The sequence below is a fragment of the Photinus pyralis genome, unplaced genomic scaffold (assembly GCF_008802855.1).
Source record: "Photinus pyralis isolate 1611_PpyrPB1 unplaced genomic scaffold, Ppyr1.3 Ppyr1.4_LG1, whole genome shotgun sequence".
Classification (NCBI taxonomy): domain Eukaryota; kingdom Metazoa; phylum Arthropoda; class Insecta; order Coleoptera; family Lampyridae; genus Photinus; species Photinus pyralis.
This window is the reverse complement of record NW_022170249.1, coordinates 27,189,227-27,211,086: the sequence shown is the minus strand read 5'-3', so window position 1 is coordinate 27,211,086 and position 21,860 is coordinate 27,189,227. Positions and strand designations below refer to the sequence as shown.

At 37.3% G+C, this 21,860-nt stretch overlaps 1 protein-coding gene across 1 annotated transcript in view; it reads right to left on the bottom strand.

The window, feature by feature from the left end:
* LOC116159356 overlaps positions 1 to 20,481 on the bottom strand; it is a 56,172-nt gene extending 35,691 nt beyond the window's left edge. Inside the window, exon 1 of the mRNA XM_031472320.1 lies at positions 19,965 to 20,481. Within this exon, the coding sequence (XP_031328180.1) occupies positions 19,965 to 20,132 (168 nt within the window). The 5' untranslated portion in view covers positions 20,133 to 20,481. The remainder of the gene's footprint in view (positions 1 to 19,964) is intronic.
* Positions 20,482 to 21,860: the final 1,379 nt, after the last annotated feature.

Genomic DNA, 21,860 nt, shown 5'->3' with positions numbered 1-21,860 from the left:
AAGGATGTTGTCCTGGCGAAGATGAGGGGCAATTAATATTCTTTGATTTCAATGCCGTTAATTATTTATAAGGTGTTTTAGATTCCCATAATAAGTAAAATCAAGGATAGAACGAGTTCAAATCGAGTTGTTTACAAGTTTTGCAGTCCCGTCCGTATGCCTGCATGTTGCGATAAGAGTGTTAAAGCGATAGCGCCGTTTGGGAAGAAGAAGTCCAAGGGAGCTAGTTGCAGATTGGATTGATAAGTACTTAGGTTTGATTACGCTTGATTAGGTAAGCGCTGTTAATTAATGCCATGTTAATGGGCAGTTGTAGTAAACCTTGTCAAAAACCGTCGAGAGAGGTGTCCACAGAGGCGCTGTAATTTTTCTAGTTGTTTGCAAGTTGCCCCAGATTTTTAAGATAATCACAGGAGCTGCAATTAATTAAAAACCGAATTATTTTCTACATCGCTCGGTGCGAGCACTGCGGGCTTTGGAAATTCCATGTTCCACTTCTACCAAAATTGGTTTCCTTTAAGAGGAAAATGCTTAATTTGGGAAGGATCTTTTCTGCTTCATACTTTCGAGTTGTAAGTACGCCTTTTGATTTTTCTAATTTGCGAAACCGTATCATTCCGAATTCACCGAAACCCTTTTGTATTACCGTTTTCCCTTTTTAGCGACCGTAAGTCATGCCGTTGTCCTTTCCTTTTCACTACCGTTTTGAGTTTCCCTTGTTTGCACAACCGTAACCTTTTGCCACCGTTCCGCTAAACTTCATTATATTCTGTTCTCCTTGATTTTCCGCTTTTCTTTCTCCTAGACACCGCTTTGTGCTTTATTGCTTTATTCCCTTTAGGAAATTTACCGCCAGGGCCGTCGGCCTTATTTTGTTTTAGATAATCCGGAAGTGACCGCCGCCATTTTGTGGTGAACTCTGACTGATCCCTGGTATATTCCGTTCGCCACTAGAGGATACCCGGAGGCTTTCCACCCCGTCCGAGAAGACCGCCCCTTTCCCAAGACTTAGGGGGTGCAGCGAGGGGTGCAGATAAGTCTTGGTGGCGCCCAAGTGACCGACCGACCGTCTACGGTGTGATAAATTGAATTGTACAATTATATTATTAGTCATCCATTAAATGAACTTGAAATAATTGTGCTTTCATCATTTAAGCTACCGTTTGTGCACGAGCTAAGGGGGAAGTTCGTCGCAAGATTGTTGCGAAAGAATAATCAAGATCTAGAGTTTTCATTTATTGAATTTAGGCTGAATTTCACTGGGTTCACCTCTTATAATATATAAGCTTTCGTTTGATAACTATATGATCCATCTCGTGATCCATGTAGCTGATAAACAATACGAGTAGAAGACCGACACTCCCCCCCACCACTTTCTGTGACGTCACGGAGACCTTGGGTTTTTCCCAAGGTCGTGGCCTTGGGTTTTTCCCTGACCTTGGGTTTTCCCAAGGTCGTGGCCTTGGGGTTTTCCCAAGGTCGTGGCTTAGGGTTTTTCCCAAGGTCGTGGCTTTGGGTTTTTCCCAAGGTCGTGGCTTTGGGTTTTCCCCAAGGTCGTGGCCTTGGGTTTTCCCCAAGGTCGTGGCTTTGGGTTTTCCCAAGGTCGTGGTCTTGGGGGTTTTTCCCAAGATCATGGTTTTGAGGTTTTTCCAAGATCGTGACTTTGGTACAGGATCATGGTCTTGGATCCTGGGGCAGGGTTGTGATTATGGATTCTGGATCAAGGTCGTGGTCTTGGATGCTGAGTTGAGATTGTGTGATTTGGATTCTGGGATTTGAGTTGGACTAAAATTGTGCTCTGGGATTTTCCTAGCGAATTTAAAAGAGAGAGATGTAGAGAAAAATAAGAGATGTTGTATTACAAACCTAATCTAAGTACATACTCTTAGAAAATGGTAATCCATACATTTCAAATTTTACAAAGAAGAAGAAGAGGAAAAAGCAAAGCGAGAAGCAAGCAAAACAAGAAAATATTTGTGTACTTACTTTTTTCTTAGTTTTTGTTTGAAAATCCTTGTTTTTTCCAAGTTTATCCACACACACACACACACCCTCCCTAACACATAAGAAAGAGAGAGATGCACAGATTAGCACTGTATAATTACGTAAACTGCAGTAGATTATGCGAGGCTAATAAAACTTGTAACAATACGTTAGGTGATGTTAACGAGTCGGTAGTCAAATACTAACTGAAATTAGAGCGTACATTTCTTATTTGGGTATTTCCCGAGGCCATTGCAATGGGTTTCCTCAAGTGATGGCCTTGGACTATGAACTTGTCGTAGCATTGGGTTTTTCCCAAGGTCATGGTCTTGGACTTTGACCTCCCCAAGGTCATGGTCTTGGACTTTGACCTCGAGTTTTTCCAAGGTCGTGGTCTTGGACTTTGACATCGAGTTTTTCCAGGGTCGTGGTCACGTAGTCGACCGCTATGCTTTAAACCATATTTATGAACCTCACTCAAAAGGGATGCTTTTTTATAAAAAATCAACCGATCTTTAAACGATTTTAACTTGTCTTTATTAGTATCAACCCTTAAATGTAAACAAATTTATATTACAAAACGTAGCAGTATACAATAAACGGATGATGTCGTCGTTAGACTTTAAGTTATCATTAAACATGTTTACAAAATCGCTAGTGGCAACATTATTCATTTTAAAAACTAAGTACATCAAGCAATATTGGCCACAAAAAGTCGAAAGGGGATGTTGTAACATTTTATAGTTACATGTAAAACGTCTAGAGTTGGCTTTCAAAAATTTTAAATGAAGGCCACATGGAGACCTTCCGAAGGAATCAAAGAATTCGCCAATTCCATCTTTATCGATGTAGATAGCGTTCCAATGTTGACCAGGTCTGGTGGAAACATCTGTATTGACTATAAGTCCATATGGACGACGAATAAATTTTGGTAATTTATCAGCTGCAAAAACACCAGGCCTTACAGAATCCTGTATGTGATTCAGGGCTCGTTGAAGTTCTAGGGAATTCATCGGTGGAGCTAATTTGGGTCCATTCGTATAGCATTAAAGCGTTTTCTTGCGAGCACATTAAAGTTTCACTGTTATGATTCAAGCACCTAATGCCTCCAAATTCTTTCTTCAGCTTCTTTAAAGAAGGGCATCCGCAATCCTCTGCATTTATTATAGGTTTGTTTAGGAAATTTAGAATGTACTGCTTCTCTAGTCCTTTAACATAGATCTTGCTAAATGGCTGTAGCAGGGTACGTAGTTCCTCTTCAAAATTTTCATATCGAATGTGACCGGAGGTCCACTTTAAGCCATGATAATAATCCTCTAAATATCGAATCTCTTTTTTCATAGTTGCAGTAATACTATAATTTTGAGGGGGTTTTATTAACAGAGTTGTGCATTTCGGACCCTCCGAGGAAACAATCGAAATTTCTTTGGGTATAAACTCATTAAGAGCACCTCGGAAACCTTGCATATCGACGTATGCATCCATTGCAGAAAACATTTAAACTGGCTAAGGACTCGTATAAACTGATCTTTTATTTATTATTATTAGTGAAATCATACGTAGGATATCAGCTTAATTTATTTTTCTGCTTTTCGAACTTATTGATGTGCGTAAGACTATGCAATGTACGCAATTTTGAGATTTCTCTTTTAACTGTTGAAATCTGCGTTAACATTTCGGTGTTTATCGATTTCAATGACATTGTCGAACTCCGCATATACCAAGCAGTTTACTGTTTCAGTTAACGCATCTTGAAATCCAACTTCGATGCGCAATGAACCATTCCTAACTAAATTCCAATGTGTTGTGGCGTTAGCGGATAAATCAGGTGTCAGGTCAAAGGTAGTTAAACAGTAGCCGTGAGGGTAATCTAAACGCGATATGTTATTTCCTTCATTCAAAAAATGAATACCCGTCCCCGAAAATAAAGTATGATATGCCCGTACGTATAATCCTGCCCGTGTGAAATCAGGTTGCAACGGCTTTGAAGGAATTTGCTGTCCGTCGATGTACAGGGACATGTAATTAATCTTGTAGTTTTGGAAATTGAAAGGGTTAGACGCGTAATCGCCATTAAACGCTTTATTGGATACAAAACCGATTATGCAACGTTTTGGCAACTGTCCAAGGAAGACGTTATCTAAAGATTTACGCTGTATTCCGGTTGGTATTGTTAACACTTTTACATCGGTTCGAGTAATAGGATATTTTGCGGCGGACGTTTCTAATGCTTTAGTGTGAGCGAGAAGAATTGTAGGATTTATCTTCATTCTTCGTACCAGCAAATTGGCATCGACAATTTTTACTTTATAAGTTGCACCTGCACCAGCCATTAAGTTAAACGAATCTCTGGATCTCACAAATTTAACTTTCATTTCAACACCGTTTATGAGAAATTTTTCTTGGTTAAACAAATCGGCATGGACATGTCCAATCATCTCTATCATGTTACTCTCGGCTGCTGCGGCTTGACGTATAGTGAAACCTACGTTATCTGCTGTTAATGTGTCCATTTTTTTTGGTGTATCGTTGTGCCACAATGAACACCCCAGATGTGATGTTTTGGCTTCCAAACCATAATTTAGCAAAGTTTCAATATATGCACGATACGCATATGTGTTATTAGGTGGCGACACCAATTTCTGATTTAAACATATCTCCACCTGGCTATACAGCGTGTGTAACCAATTGTTGGCTGGACCTACAACATCTCCAACACCCAATATTGAATCATCTTGTTTTACAATTCTTGCCGTGATATAGAGCATAGTGTGACTTAAATCCAAATAATCATTCCCGCTTCCGGGGATTACGAATTCTATCGGAGCATCATCGGTTAACGAGGATAAAGGTTTGTAAAAAACCCATTCGCCACTTTCAATACTTGTTTGAGTAGCTGGCAGTGCGAACAAATCCAGCTCTGATTTTATGCACTCACAAGACTGCGCGTGAAGGAATGCCATGTTTATTGCTTTGAAAATATGTCACTAAATTTGGGCTTTGTAGGTTTTTTAATTCTTGATGTAGTTTTCTTACGACTTGCAATTTTAAACTGATCAAGTTTGGGTATGTGAGGTGTTTTATAACCAGATCCTTGCATCAATGTATCAATTTTTTCATCGGCTTTGCGTTTTAGATTTCTCCCTGCTTCGTGAATTCGATCTTGAAACGCTTCCTTGATAGGCTTATCCTCGATTATATCGCCTAGTACATTCGTACCGGTTCGTAAAGCTTCTTTCCCAACTGCACGCATTCCGGATTTAAACAATGGTAAAATACTACGAAACACTCCACCTAACCAGCTCCCTATCCCATGACCTCTTTGATACGGTGACCCCCTATAAATCGTACCAATGCCAGTACCGGCTTGATTTACGTAGTACTGTTGGTATGGACACCCCATTTCTTAAAATGTAGCTTCAAGCTCAATGTTCCAAACTCGAATGGCATTGATTGTCCAGTATCAGTCCTTATGTTTATTTCAATATTTTCAAATTCTTTTATCATCACAGGTATATAGTGCGTTGGGGAGAACACAACATCCTTATGACAGCCGTAATTGTAATTTTCAGCAGTTATATTAACTATTCGCATTAGTGGAGATACAACGTTCCCCACGATTTGTGGTTCTACAATATCGCAATAGATGAACATTTGTGAGGGCAATCCGATCCAAATGCTGGCGGGATGGGGTGGCACTGGATCTTGAACAATGTTTTGTTCGGGACGAAATCCCAGTTGTAAAGCAAGACGCTCTGAAAAACCCAGTATCGAGAGTGTTTCTGTCTTAATTTGAACTGATACACGTTTAGTAAGAGTGTAATACTCTAAAGTCACCAATCTTCCTATAATCTCATGCTTATTCATTTCTCTAACTACATCCTCGACAGTATCGTAGTTCCCTGATGCAAAACGAATTACATGCCAGCCGTTAGCGTGATACGTTATTTGCTCGGAGTCATCACGAAAAAAGTCCGCCGCGTTTTTTAACACTCTTTTTGCAGATAAATCTTCCGGAGGTGTTACTCTATAATATATTAAATTATCGATCTCACTTATTGACGCGAACGAACACGGGTACTGAATTTCCGAAACACCAACGCACCACCGCCCATTTAATCTTATAGGTACGTTTTGGTAGCTGTGTTACAAAGTTTGACGTCGTATTGCTGGGGAAGTATTCCATGGAACTATTGCTCAATAAGGTTGCATAAAATTCCTCCGTCATATCTTTTTTAGTTCTGATGCAGATATCCAAGAATTGAATTTTTCACTATATCCTTTCCACTTGACCAAATTCTTTTTGTTTTTCCCACGACCTTTCTCTTCTAAGATTTTATCAATTTTAAACACTGTATTCTCATCAAGTGTAACAACTTGCAGCTCTTCTTCGTAAAAAGTTCCCTCTATATCTTCACCATTCAAATCTACTATTCTATAAACTGGAGGTCGACGATTTATAACTTTGACGATTTTAAACACTTCTTGACTGAAATTGCTCTCATAGCCCTTCTCAAAATGATGCTTGCTTCTGGCTATTCTCACGTGTTGTCCCACCTTATATTTAGGTTGAGCCTCTTTACCAAATCCCTTCGCATACAGATTCTGCCAAACGATTAAAATGTTTTCATCTGTCACCTCAATCGGTGCCATCTTGATTGCAGAATGATAACTCTTGTTATACGCAGACACAAGATCTTGTAGAACGTCCACATATCTATACGTATTACTATATGTAAACCATCGCCACATTCTGGACTTTAAACTCCGATTCCATCTCTCAACGACGGCCGCTTTTACATCAGGATTATGAGTTACATAGTAATTTATTTCATGCTTTCTAAAGAATTTTTGAACATCACCGGCAATAAACTCTTTCCCTTTATCGGTTTGTATATTATCAGGTGTATTACCACACTCGTTAAAGATTGATGCAAATGCTTCAATTATGGAAGATGCTGTTTTCTGCTTGAGGGGTCTTGCCCACGCTTTTTTACTGAATACGTCTATGACTGTTAATATGTAATTGTAACCGTCATTAAACTTAGTTAAAGTTCTCATATCACATAGGTCGGCTTGAAAGAGCTCAAACATATTATTGACAATGTACTTGTTTCGGGCAAATTTCTTTTTAACAGGTTTGTGCATAGTGTAAGCCTCTTGTTTCTGCAGCCATGTCTTGATATCTTCAGCGGGGTATTTGTTCTTTATTTCTGCTAGCAAGGACGATGCTCCAGCGAAACCTGCGGGATGGGCCGGATCGTAATATATGATATCCATCCTTAAAGTTCAAATGCTTCCCACAGAGATTCAGAGATATTGAGAGGTTTAGTTCTTTTTCGGCGTTTTTGGGGTGGTTGTTGTTGTGGTAAAATTAATTCGGAATCGGCATCGTAATCGGTAAAGCTTCTATCTCGATTTATATTAAGTTTTACCGTGCTGGTACGGTGAGGCGGGGTATTCCGTCTTCTCACGTTGCCCACGAATTCTTGAGGTACATTGATTTCTTTAACATAAGCCGCAAACTTCTCCCAACCTTCGGGGTTTGATGTCTTCCTCGGTCTTATTGTATCATGGACCAGATCGATAATATTCGACGAAGGAATAACCTCACCTTTTATTGTGACAATTCCTTTGTTATCCCAGCCGATGTTACTTGAGGCCGTGAGCATCCGTAAAAATCCTTCGGCTTTCTTCTTAAAAGTTTGCGGTATTGTGGTTAATATGTCAACCTCCGATATACCCTCTGGCCTTGAATCAATTGAGATGCTTACTGGCTTCCGCATCTGGTCAGCAAAATGTAAATATTTCTGTAGAACTTGATTATACTGCTGCCACTTATCATGATCAGACAAATTCGACTTTAAGATTTGCATCATTTCATCATCTATCCGTGATAAAACATCTTCTTTCCTATTCTCATTTGCTTTAAGCCGCTGTATAACTTCTTGAGGCACGAGTAACATTTTCTTTCCGTGCTCCATAATTATTATTATTTAAACAAACTTCCGAGTATACCACCAAGTAATGGTCCTAATATAAATGGCAGGAACGCTCCTCCGCTTTGCACCAAGATCTGTTTTTTCTTTCTTATTGTTTCGTGAGGCTTTACCATACGTCTCAAGATAGTCTTATGACGACTGAGACTTCGTTTCTGATTATCAGTCAGTTCAGCTTTACCTTTTAAAGTATTGTAAATGCATTCACATATGCAATGAATTTGATCATCATCCAAACATTTTATTAAGGCTTGACGCTCCTTAGGCCCCAATTTTGCGAGAGCACGCAGCAACTCTGCGTGTTTAGTCAGCTTTGCAGACATTATAAATTAATAATGCCTAATTTATCAAGATTTAAACCTTTAATACCCTTTTTTGGGGTATATACTACACACGCGCCGTCTTCTTCGAAAATCGACGTTCTGTATCGGAATACATCCGGTGTACTTTGTTTTAAATCGAATAATAAATACCCATGTGGTTTAGATGTGGCATCATTATATGCTTCCTCTAAAAACTTTGAATTTTCAGGTAAAATTTGTCGAGTTAAATGCTTAATTTGTGCACGATCACGAGGATTTTTAAATAGAATTATGTAATGAGTGTTTAAAGAAATATCTCTCTGGCCTTTTCCTTGATGGAATATGTTTTGGGTTAAGAAAAATACACTAAGATTTCGGTGATGACAACCTTTTGTAAAAATGTCTACCATGGACCCATTTGATTCACGCATTAGATCATCTATGATCACCAGTGTTGGTTTTAAACCATCGAAATTAGACATGTCAGATAGTCCCTGATGAAACTCAATACCCTTTAAATCGTCGTACAATTCCTGCCATTCAGCGTAATGCCATACTATTCTTTCAAACACTACGTTGCAGATGTTTCCTACATTTTTAAGAAAATTTACAACAAAATAACTCTTTCCAGATCCGCTTGGTCCACTTACGATTGCACTAAAGGGGTGATAAATCTTATTCTCCATTGTAAATTCGTCGAAGTATGCAAACAAACTGAATAAAATAGACCACGACCTTGGAAAAACTCGAGGTCAAAGTCCAAGACCATGACCTTGGGGAGGTCAAAGTCCAAGACCATGACCTTGGGAAAAACCCAATGCTACGACAAGTTCATAGTCCAAGGCCATGACTTGAGGAAACCCATTGCAATGGCCTCGGGAAATACCCAAATAAGAAATGTACGCTCTAATTTCAGTTAGTATTTGACTACCGACTCATTAACATCACCTAACGTATTGTTACAAGTTTTATTAGACTCGCATAATCTACTGCAGTTTACGTAATTATACAGTGCTAATCTGTGCATCTCTCTCTTTCTTATGTGTTAGGGGTGTGTGTGTGTGTGGATAAACTTGGAAAAACAAGGATTTTCAAACAAAAACTAAGAAAAAGTAAGTACACAAATATTTTCTTGTTTTGCTTGCTTCTCGCTTTGCTTTTTCCTCTTCTTCTTCTTTGTAAAATTTGAAATGTATGGATTACCATTTTCTAAGAGTATGTACTTAGATTAGGTTTGTAATACAGCATCTCTTATTTTTCTCTACACTTCTCTCTTTTAAATTCGCTAGGAAAATCCCAGAGCACAATTTTAGTCCAACTCAAATCCCAGAATCCAAATCACACAATCTCAACTCAGCATCCAAGACCACGACCTTGATCCAGAATCCATAATCACAACCCTGCCCCAGGATCCAAGACCATGATCCTGTACCAAAGTCACGATCTTGGAAAAACCTCAAAACCATGATCTTGGGAAAACCCAAGGCCACGACCTTGGGAAAACCCAAAGCCACGACCTTGGGAAAACCCAAAGCCACGACCTTGGGAAAAACCCAAAGACACGACCTTGGGAAAAACCCAAAGCCACGACCTTGGGAAAAACCCAAGGTCAGGGAAAAACCCAAGGCCACGACCTTGGGAAAAACCCAAGGTCTCCGTGACGTCACAGAAAGTGGTGGGGGGAGTGTCGGTCTTCTACTAATACGCACTACAATAAAGACAGACAGAAAACAGAGTATTTTTTTCAATTTTTTTTGTAATGCGGTAAAAAAGATATACCCAACATGACTGTTTCTGAAGTTAAACATAAAATTGTGTATCATGCTAACTTTGAGAGTAGACTTAGATTTGGCATTACGTTTTGGGGACAAGGCGTTGATCATAATAAGGTTTTTAAGATACAAAAAAATGTCATTAGAACGATGTACAGGTTGAAATATCGTGAATCGTATAGGGGAGTGTTCAGAAATCATGGGGGTTTACAGTATAGTTGAATTCCGCAGTTCTAATTTAATAAGCGTGTACCTGAAACCATAAAACCTTTTTTTGGACAGTAAAAGTTTATTTAAAGAGGCTGATTAGCAAAAAAATAATGAACATGTGCGGTTTTAAAGGTTTATTCAAAACGATATGATTATGGCGGGCTCTGTGACGTAATAAGCCCGACCAATCAGCTCCTAGAACCATTCAGATGACATAACGACTTGGCAATATTGCAGGAGAATGGCATTTATAACTTGCGTCATCTGTCACAGGCACTTGTCACTTTCGTGCTAGATGCAGTTAAACATCCCTCTCAAAACGTCAAATGTGACAAACGTCAGACCCTCGCGTAAGGTTGCCAGCTCACTTCTACGTGATTGGTTGTAGGTTTATGACGTATTTAGACTGAAGCGTTTCAAATTCGGACTAAAAACACAGCTTTTCAATAATTTATTTTGGGTTTATTTTACTCGCAAATAAAAATTGAGGACACACGGGTCTTTTTATTTTTAATGTACTTTGTGGATCAGAAATAAAAAATGAAGGCGGGATGACCCCATTCTAACTTCATTCGGACTCTACATCTACGAAATCTGCTTGTTTATATTCAAAAATAAAAATATCTTCAATTTAAACAAAATAAGTCACAATTACGATACTCGTAAAAATGCGGCATTATATAACTATCCAGGGCATAAATTGTCAATGACTGAAAAAGGGTGCTACTACGCGTGCATTAAAATGTTCAACAAACTTCCTCTTGACATTCGAAATGTGAAAAACGTAAAACAATTCAAACAATTGGTGCACCACCTAGTGAGAAACTATTTCGTGAAACTCGCTCCATGACGTCCACCTTTTCAACGATGGTAAACTTTGGGATGCTTGATATTCTTAGAAGAATTAATCGAATACAGTGTATTAACGAAATTAGTACAGATTTAGGTATTTAATGTCTAATATTTCTCTGTATTAAATTAGCAATTGCAGGTTCACAATTTCGATTTCCAAGAGAGGAGCATATTAAGCTTGGAACTGGTTATTACGATCAAAACAAGGAAATGCCTACAGAATTTGTAATAAATCATATTCTGTTCGCGGCGCAAAAAGACGCCGTGAAATGTTGGGCTGATTTAGGAATTGCTGACCAGCATATAAACGACTATTGTAAGGTTTTCGAAGTTAGCAGTATTAAAAATGCCAATAAAGAAGTCTATTCTCAAGTCCTAAGGCTACAAAAAGAAACCGAAAATGTGATAGAAGATGATGCACTTTCCGATAGCGAGTATAATCAAAATATGATCAAAGATGCTACTATACTAAATTCCAGGTTGACGTCTTTTAAATCATTGCACACCCTAGATTTAAAAGATTATTCAAAATCTAAAAATGATACACAGTCCTTTCTTGCATTAAACATAAATGGAAAAGTTATGAAGGTGCGTAAATCATCTTTGATATGGTATTTTTTTGACAAAAATGGACAGCTCAGTAGTGACAGGCAGAGTTGGACTGGGTCACTGGGTCAACTGGGTCACCTGGGTCACTAAATTAAACTGGGTCACTGAGTCGCTGGGTCACGTCATACTCTTTTCAGTTAGACCCAGTGACCCAGTTTGACCCAATTTCACCCGGGGACCCAATTCGACCCAATCACCTAGTTTGATCGAATAACGCAGTTAAGTCAGTGCCCTCGGTTCAAGTGTACAGATTATGACATAAATGCTTAATGCTGGTTTGTTGAAAATAATACTCGATTGCTTGACAACTGCCATTTCTGTGATGTTTGCTTTAATACTGCCGTAAAAAACTTTCCATGTCCCGAATTGTATTAGAATAATGTTATTTCTTTGCTTCAGGGCTTACCCGTTTGCTTACAGTGGTGTTCATTCACATTTAATTTTTTTCTACTAGTTAGCTTAATCCAAATAAATCTTTTCTCTAAATACTTTCATTGACTACTTGACTGCAAACTATAAACAAATGCATTTGATTTTTTTAGGTATTAGTTCTCTTGAATGAAATTGGGCTACGTGCTTGTTGCCGAATATTATTGAGGAAGTTTTTTTTTAATTAAAAGTTACTTGAAATTGTTTTGGATGATACCTAACAATAATTTAATTACTGGGCCACAGGGTCAAGACGGGTCACTGAGTAAAGCTGGGTCAAGATGGGTCACTGGGTCACCGGGTCAAACTGGGTCACCGGGTCAAGCTGGGTCACTGGGTCAAACTGGGTCAAGTTGGGTCACCGGATCAGGCTGGATCAAGCTGGGTCACCGGGTCAAGCTGGGTCACCGGGTCAGTAAACTAACTGGGTCACTCTATGCTTGACCCAGTCCAACTCTGGTGACAGGCTTCTTCGTGTTCGGGGTCAGACTGAATTGAAAAGAAATTGTTTAAAAAATAATTTAAAAAACAGATCCAAAATTGTTGAAAAGCGAACTAAAGCTCATGGGAAAAAACAAAACACGAATAGTGAGCCAGATGAAGTATCTGACAATCATTCTAAAACTAGCTCGTCATCCAACGAAGACTGGATAGAAAGTGGAGATAGTCTGGATGATGTCGATGTAGGAGATAGTGGGGAAATGACGGAGCTCTACTCAATTGATGACCTAAAATCAGGGAACTTTGTGCTTGTGGAGTTTACAGCAACTAAATTACCAGGCAGGCGAGCTACTTGCACGAAGTATAAATATGTTGCCGCAGTAACACAAATAATTAATAGCGACGAAGTAGAGGTTCATTGTCTACAAAGTCAGGAAGATGCAAAAACATTCAAATATATAGACAATGACATATCTGTGGTGGAACGTAAAAACATAGTTGGAAAATTACCTGACCCAACTTTTACGATGGCGGGGAGAAATTTAAATATATCATTCGTAAATAATATTGATATATTTGAGAAAAGGATGTAATGCAAACAACCGTAAAAGCCTCGTCATTACATACCAGTTTTTATATATAGTTATTAATTAAATGAATGTATTTTACTTTATTTTTTTACTTGTCTCAGAATGAAATTTTTTGTTATTGTTATAAAATAAAATATGTTAATCCAAATCGAGATCTAAATATTGTTTTTTTCGAGGTTTTTTTGAAATTCTTGAGTAAAATTCCATCTACAAGTTGACTATTTCAATATCAGTTCTTAGTTTTCCCAGTCCGATTAACCTGAATATGCATAAATATCGCTTGAAATTTCAGAACGTGGTACAGAAATACGACTTCGGTCATAAACGGAAATAATCGAAATAGATGGAAATAGTAGAAATAGAATGGAAATAAATGGAAATATAAGAAATAGTGGAAATATATTTGGAAATACGGGTATTTCGGAAATAATGTACAAATAATAAGCAGTGAAAGACCCCTGGTTTTGATTACTGCAAATGCTGCAGGTCAGCTTGCACCACCGATGATTGGGTATAGTATAGGTACCGTAAGACGGGGCTACTTTGGACAGGTCGGGTAAATTCGGACAACGGGACCGTTTAACATGTAAAAATTATGGGGGGGCAGTGAAATTATTCACGGGGTCACCTGATGAGAAGAGAGTGTTTACTGTTTGAAACAGTTGCCCTTGAACGTTTGGTGAGTATGGATGTTTTTTTCGCACCCAACGATTTTTTACGTCGGTTTCCGTAAGTAAGCAATTTTTTGACTTTTTTAAAAGTGGAAAAAGTAACTTGCGTACACCGAAACCTATTAATGATAGAGTCGTAGTTTTTCCACTTTTTGGAAAGCTTGTATGTTAGGAATGTTTCGTGTAATTTGTAGATTTTGATTAGTCCATTGTTTTTGTTCAGATCGTCCTAACCAAAAAAATCACCTTTTGAAGGGTAACTTCGGACAATGGTGCGAAGTTACAAAAGGCAACTGGGGAGCCGCCCCTACCAGAATTATTCGGTAGAAGTGTTAAGAGCAGCAGTAGCAGATGTTAAATCTAACAAAAAGAGCATAAGAGAGGCGTCGGAATTTTATGGGATTCCAAAATCGACAATTGGTGACAAAGTTAAAGGGACTCATGATAAAAATCCAGGACGGCGGATTTTTAAAAAAAAAAAAGACTGAGAAAGATACCTACTTTCACTTTCCGGATGTTCCTGACCAGAGCTATATTGAGGGTCATGATATTTTTGAGATCCTCAATCCAGTGCCTTTAAGAAGGGAACGATATAAATTTTCTAACGCGCCAAAGATTGTTCTACAGTAAGACGTTATTATTGAACCAAAAACGAGTGATGACTTGTGATATATCAAGAGTTTTTTATTTTTGTTTATTGTAAGAAAATGATTTTTAGTTTCATACTTGTTATATAAATTTATATAAATAAGTTTTTGACTGATATTTTGATAGTAATGTTTTTTTTTAAATAAAGCACGTTAAATAATTTGAAGAATTTTTGTATTTTTTGTTTCTATGTGAAAACAACCTTTTTTTTTAAAAAACTTATATTTGTGCCCGAAGTTACTTTTTAACTCGTAGAACTTCAATTTTATGCATTTTTAAATATATGTCCGAAATTACCCCACATATGTAGGTAAATTCGGACACTTCAAAATTTAAAAAAAATATATATACCTACCAGTGAAAAAAAAACTATTTTTTTCAGCAAGTCATAGCGGAACGGTGTAGTAACCTACGAAAAAAAACCTGGTTCTATTCGAAATAAAATAAGGTAAAAAAAAAGAAAAAACCTCAAAAACTGTCCAAAGTAGCCCCGTCTTACGGTACCTATTTATTATTCTTTTTTGATTCATATTCACAGTCCTTCTAAGCACTTGCATTTGCCAATAGTGGAAACTTTACAGGTACGCAAGAATTCCCGCCAACATAGCTCATTCGGTACCACCTGGATGGGCAATGGGAAGGTCAGAAAATGGCTGGATGACGCAAGAAACGTTTTACGAATATATGGCGAATATATTCGAACCGTGGTTAACATTGAACAATATAGCCAGACCAGTCGTTTTTTTCATGGATGGTCACACGTCACATGTCTCTACCATTGACTAATTTTTGTTTAAAGCATGAAATAGAACTAGTGGCACTTTTTCCGAATGCAACTCACCTTTTACAACCAATGGACGTGGCCGTATTCCATACATTAAAAGCAACTTGGAAGCAAAAAGTATCGGAATGGAGAATGGCCAATGATGGGAAACAAATTCTCAAGCATGATTTCGCTCCTGTGCTGAAGTCCGTTCTAGATGAATTGTCAGATAAGACAATCAGCAATGGATTTAAAGCATGTGGTCTTATGCCATGGGATCCCAAAAAGGTTAAGATTCAAAAGGGAAGTACCGAACCTGATGTGAGCAAAACTGACAGATCAACTAAAAATAAAGACTTGGAAATTTTTTTAAGAATGTTTCAACATGAAATAGGTGAAGTAAAATTGAACAAGTTTAAAACATGTCAGGGTGAGTGGACAGGGTCAGTAGAAGATAGTGATTTATATGCTATATGGAAAAAAACTACAAACCAATTAGATTTGGAGGTGCAGGTAGGTGCTTCAATAAATAGTATTAACTTTATTAGCATTTTTTATGATCAAAAGGTGGCATTTGTGGACGCAAAACAACCAACGGTTAGCACTCCTTCAGAATCTTTAGCCTCAACTCCACAAAATGTTATTCTTGATGTTACACCAGTAACACAACAACCGGGAACGTCATATGCAGCCCCAAAAACACCAACAGATGTTGATACGGGCGAGTTGTCAAATACGGTGGCAGCCTCGGGAGCAGCAGAATCTAGGTCAGACTTGCCTATGATTCCGTCACCCTCGCCGTCACCATTTAAAAGGGCGTTTTTATGGCCGGTTCAAACAGCTGGCCCAAAAAAGAGAGCGAAGGAAAAAATTCCCGTTGTGTGTACGTCTCCAAGTATGCTCACTTACTATAAGAAGAAAGAGGAATTAAAGCAAAAAAAAGAAGAAGAAAAAGAAGAAAGAAAAATGAAACGAGAAGAAAAGAAAAGAACCACAGAAGAAAAAAAAAGGATTGCAGCAGAAAAAAAGAAAAAAGGATTACACGATGAATCAGAATCATCTGCTAGTGATTTGGAACCACCACTACAGGAGTCATCCGATTCACCATGGGATGTAGAAACTGATGGAAGTGAAGACAGAACCTGCCGTACAAACGAAGGAAGTTAAAACAGGGAACTACGTTTGGGTAGAATTCATGGGTGGTAACAGAAAGTCTACAAAATACACGTATTTGTGTATAGTTCAAGAACATGGTAGGTCGAGGGGTTAATCACTGTGTGCAATAGGTGGGCGGGTAGTAATGCAATGTTTGTGCAATGTGTGCAATGCGTGCAATATTTGTGCAATGTGTGCAATGTTTATGCAATGCGTGCAATACTTGTGCAATGTGTGCAATATTTGTGCAATGCGTGCAATATTTGTGCAATGCGTGCAATATTTGTGCAATACGTATAATAATACCTCGTAAAATACAATATGAGCTTTACTTCTCGGAGTAGGCGCAATATGCAGCCGCCTCGGCGCCCACAATTAGGAACCTAACCGGTATAAAACGAAGTATGAAACAAATGCAACGATGGTTTTTGTCTTTCGAGTGAGTAATATTTATAACTGCGCTGTGCGGTGTTGAGTGCGAAGTGTTATAGATCGCGGTATACAGTGTGTCCCAGATCGGGTGGGATTGCATGGGTAACTTTGTTATTATTAAGGATAGAGAATTGGTTAAATGGGCAATGTTTTGCAGTTTTAGATGCTTATTTAAAATTTCCTTTTGGAAATTCAAAATGTCGCATAGGTTCGACCGAGGGTTCGACGTAAATTCAAAAAAACTAACATTGGTCATTTCCTTGAATGTCTTATATCATCGAAAGTATAAGAGATATAAAAAAAAGTTTTATATAAAAGTGACTGTCTTTGATATGCTTAATTTAGAATTGAGGTCAAAAAAAATTCAAGATGGCTACTTTTGAGGAACATTTAACAACTTCCTAAAGTTAAATAGGCGCCATATGGGATTTTTAGATTACTGATAGATTTTTTAATTCTCTTTTCAACGAGCCATCATAACATAAGATTGAAAATAAGATACCAGTTATATCAACGGTTTTTATATTTTAATTAAGTAGGCTGTGATGATTTAAAAAAAACAAAACAAAATCTATTCGAGGCAACAAAACAATGAAAATAATTACATCAGATGTTTAAAAAAATCAGGGACGCACTCATGAGAGGGGGGGGGGGCATTACAACTCCCTCCAAAATTTTATATAAGCATTAGGTCTAGAAAAATTTGATTTTTATAACATCGCCTGAGACGGATACAATCGAGCCTACACTTTCAATTGGAAACACTTCCAATTGGAAACTATGTTTTAGTTCAGTTTGCAACAAAGAAAAGCCACAAACATTACATTGGCTTAGTGTTAAGTAAACGACTAAATGATTCCGATAATCGTAATGAGGAAGTATATGAAGTGAAATTTTTTAGAAGACACGGAAATTTTTTTACGTTCCCTGCAACTGACGATGTGGCGGATGTTTCAAACCAAGACATTGTTTTAAAATTAAGTGAACCGTGTATTGACACTCGAATGCGGCACACGTTTTCTGAGGATTTGTCAAAATATAGTGTTTGCTAAAATCGACAAAATAAATGTATATATGTATATTCGTAAATATTACGAAAAGGTGGTTTTCTTGTTTAAATTTCGTTTTTGCGGCCATGCCATGGTGCTTTAAAACATTGCTTGATAGCTTTTAACGAGAACTTTAACCATATTTTAATTTTTAAGGTCCACAGGGACATTAGTTAGGGAGTAGTTGAATATAGTTATGAATATGTTTATCTTCAGAAAGAACATTAATTTGCCTTAAAGTCGACTTTAGCTAAAGGAGACTTTAGCGTAATTATGAAAATGGTCCTAAGACATGCAACTTAAAGGAAGATAAAACACGTAATGTAGGTACCCGGATTACGTGAAATGTCTGCAATATTGTAATAGCACCACAATACATAGTTACGCTTAAGCAGTCAATTATAATTGTGTAATACGCGCAATAGTGGTGCAACGTGTGCAATATTTGTGCAATGGGCGCAATGTTTGTGAAATGTGTGCAATAATGGTGCAATTGTGCAATAATCGTGCAATGTGTGCAATAATCGTGCAATGTGTGCAATAATCGCGCAATGTGTGCAATAATCGTGCAATGTCTGCAATAATCGTGCAATGTGTGCAATATTGCACAAGTGGAACCTATGTTTTTGGAGTGATCAACCCCTCGTGGTAGGTACTGAAGGGATTAAAGTACAAGGACTAAAATCAGTAGATACAGAAAAAATGAAATTTGTTATAGTTGAGAATGACATTTCTTTCATTTCCATTAATCAAGTCCTAGGTGTAGTCAGCCAACCCGAAGTTGCAATGGTTGATAGAAGGTTGACGTATGTTTTCAAAAAAAAAGTTGCCGTCAATGAAATGTAATATTTTATATTTTTTTTGTATTATAATACTTTTTTCATGACTGTGTTTTTTGTAAAATCTACCATTTATTAAAATACTAATTTAATATTCTCATGAGTTCGTAACATTTCTTGTCTAAATCCAGGTTTAAACAGTATATAAAGTCATTCCAATGTTGGCTCAATTTTGGGGGGTCCATTATTAGATCTACACATATGAGGGGTGTTCATTATTGGTACATGCTCCCGAGAATGTTTGGAATTATCTAATGGTACTTTAGAAGGTGCATGTTAACGTTACATCCATTGATTATTGTAGACAAAAGTTGATAGTAGTAGAATCCGGCTTGCCGTCATTGTCATTGTCCTACTTCAAGAGAAATATGAGTTAACGTCCTTATGCGACCCATTATTGGTGCATTTACCTTAATATAATAAATATAAATAATAATATCATAAAATTTAAATGTATTTTCACACGATTTTTTTTATCGTCTCTTACTTTAGTTATTTTCCGACTTAATAATTACAATTTTGTCTTGTGCCTTCATATCAGTACATCTAGACCGACCTAAACGTCATTTATTTACACAAATTAAATGCGATTTTTCAAAAGCTTTTATTTGATGTCACATGAGATATACTGCTAATTAACGGAAACAGTGATGGGGACAAAGCGAGGGACAAAGTGAACAAAGTTGTCGTGAACACAACATGCCCATTGATTACATTTGATTCATCTGTTATCAGTGAACCTACAGCGACTCTATAGAGACAGTGCGGTCATACGGTGGTGTTATTTTCTATGGGTAGTTAGGAGATTCGCCATGTTTTAGCCAAATACACCGGATGGAAAGAAAGGAAACGAAACTGAACAGATTGAAATTCGTCACCTTGTGTCACCAAGTACATGTGTAATACCTTAGTGTATGGTTAGTTGTCTAGATGCTTCAAATTGTTGCTATACTCTTTATGCAACATTTCTCTGCATAACGTCAGTACCGACCAGTTGGCTAAAGTTCGATCAACATTAATGCAATGATTCTTCATTTGTTTATAACACTGACAATCTTACCAATCCAATTTCATTAATCTCTTCACGTATTGGTAAAATGAAATAATGGGAAGAAAGTGAACATATGCACCGATATCCACAATTTACACATCAGACTCTACAATTTTGAAATACTTATGGATATGCAGTTAATTACAAGCTACAAACTAAAAATATTTACCTCGAGACCAGTTCCGTACAGAATTACGCTTCGGAAGAAATTAAGCACTGGAGTTTGCGGATTGAAAAGATCAATAAGATTCTCTTCGTCTTCAGCACTGCATAATCTGCATACATTCGGTATACTGGGCACTGTTTCACTTTTAGCAACATAAATAGCGTTACTCATGGTTTATGTTTTACACACAAACCTGGAGATAAATTACACCAAATAAATGTATAAAAAAGTTCACTTCTATCTTTCCAAGTGATGAATGTAAGATTTAATACACGCCTTGTCCCAATGTACCCACAGAGGTTGATGATACGAATAAAATTGAAGGTTAAATTTTGTATCAAACTAAAAAATTCACGCGATGCAGTTAAAAAAGAAGCTTGTTAAATAATATGACCATTTAAATATCACTATATACACACAACTATTTTTTTAAAAATTAAAAGCTGCATTTAGCATTGTGATTGGAAAAACATTACGAGGTAAAGCCGACGCTTCACCAAAACACCACAGCGACATCTTAACATTTTATACAACAATTTACTAAGGTATCTGTTCTATAAAGTACACTACAGTACAGACTATTACGATAGTGTTCTGTTTCCGTACTAAAAATGACAGGTGGCAATTCGATTGTTTGTTTTATTTAGCTATTACTAGAGGGCGCTATATTGAAACTGCAATTTTAGACAAACAAATGCGTAGCAAAGAGTAATAAATAAATACTACTACCGTTGAGTGAATTATAGGTGTATTCTTTTTACATTAGTAAATGTTTTTTGTGATGTTACAATCGCTTGAAGTTTAATAGAGTGCTGCATTTTGCGATCTATGTAGCTTTCTTGGTGTTCCACGGGCGGTTTAAAACATATATTGCAAACATCTATCGCTCCAACAACTCCTGTAACATTATTTTATTATGACAGAGCATATTTTCTAAGGAATTTACCTGGAAATCCACATCGCTCACGAAAATCTAGTTCAACTCTCGACACTTCTGCAAGATCAGGCCATGTAATATATCTTGATTGTAAAGATAGTAACTTTGAAAGTAAAAAATTTGTGCAATGATATACTGTGCTCAAACTGACATCAAATCTGTCTGCCACAGAAATTAAGGTCTCTCCCTTGCCTAACCACCAAATTGTTAACAAGAGCTGTTTCCGAGCAGGAATTTGATGTTCTCCTCCAGTGTAGGGCTTGTTTAACTCCATACAATTTACTTTTTCAAAAAGGTTGTTAAATGCGATTTTACTCATACGGAATAAATTAAAAAAATCCGAATCCAAATACACATCCAGTCCCTCGTAAAATCCTTTAATTCTCAAATGCTGTTCATTTTGTAGCATTAATAATGCAGAAATAAATGAATGGTCATTATTATCGTTTGAATGTTGTATTACCCTTAATAGCAACATCATTGATTCGGTCTCGAATTCAGTAATGTAATGTAAAAGTTGATTTTGATCATTTCACTTATGTGTGGAAATATAGGTTATGTTTACATTTAAAATGGTTTAAAAACATCCATTTTAGCGATCACTTAAACCAATGACGTCACAGTGAAATCGGTTCGAATTACTGTTTCAAACCAATCGCTCGCTAAAAAACAGCTATAATTGTCCTCTCGCAGAAAACATGTGCAACACACCGCCAACACGCCTTGTTTAGCGTTTGTTTATATTTTCAAAATGGTAACCACGAAATAACGAATCAATACAGCGCATGTTTAATCCCATACAAAGTAGCGGTCGTGTCATAAAACCCACAACCGTTCCCGGTTGGCGACAAAGCAGCGAACCAGTAACCGTTGAGTCTTACGAACGCGCCCAATGGAAACCAGGAAAGATTATCGACAAACATGTAGCCCCACGATCGTATTTGGTACAAAATGATAGAGGC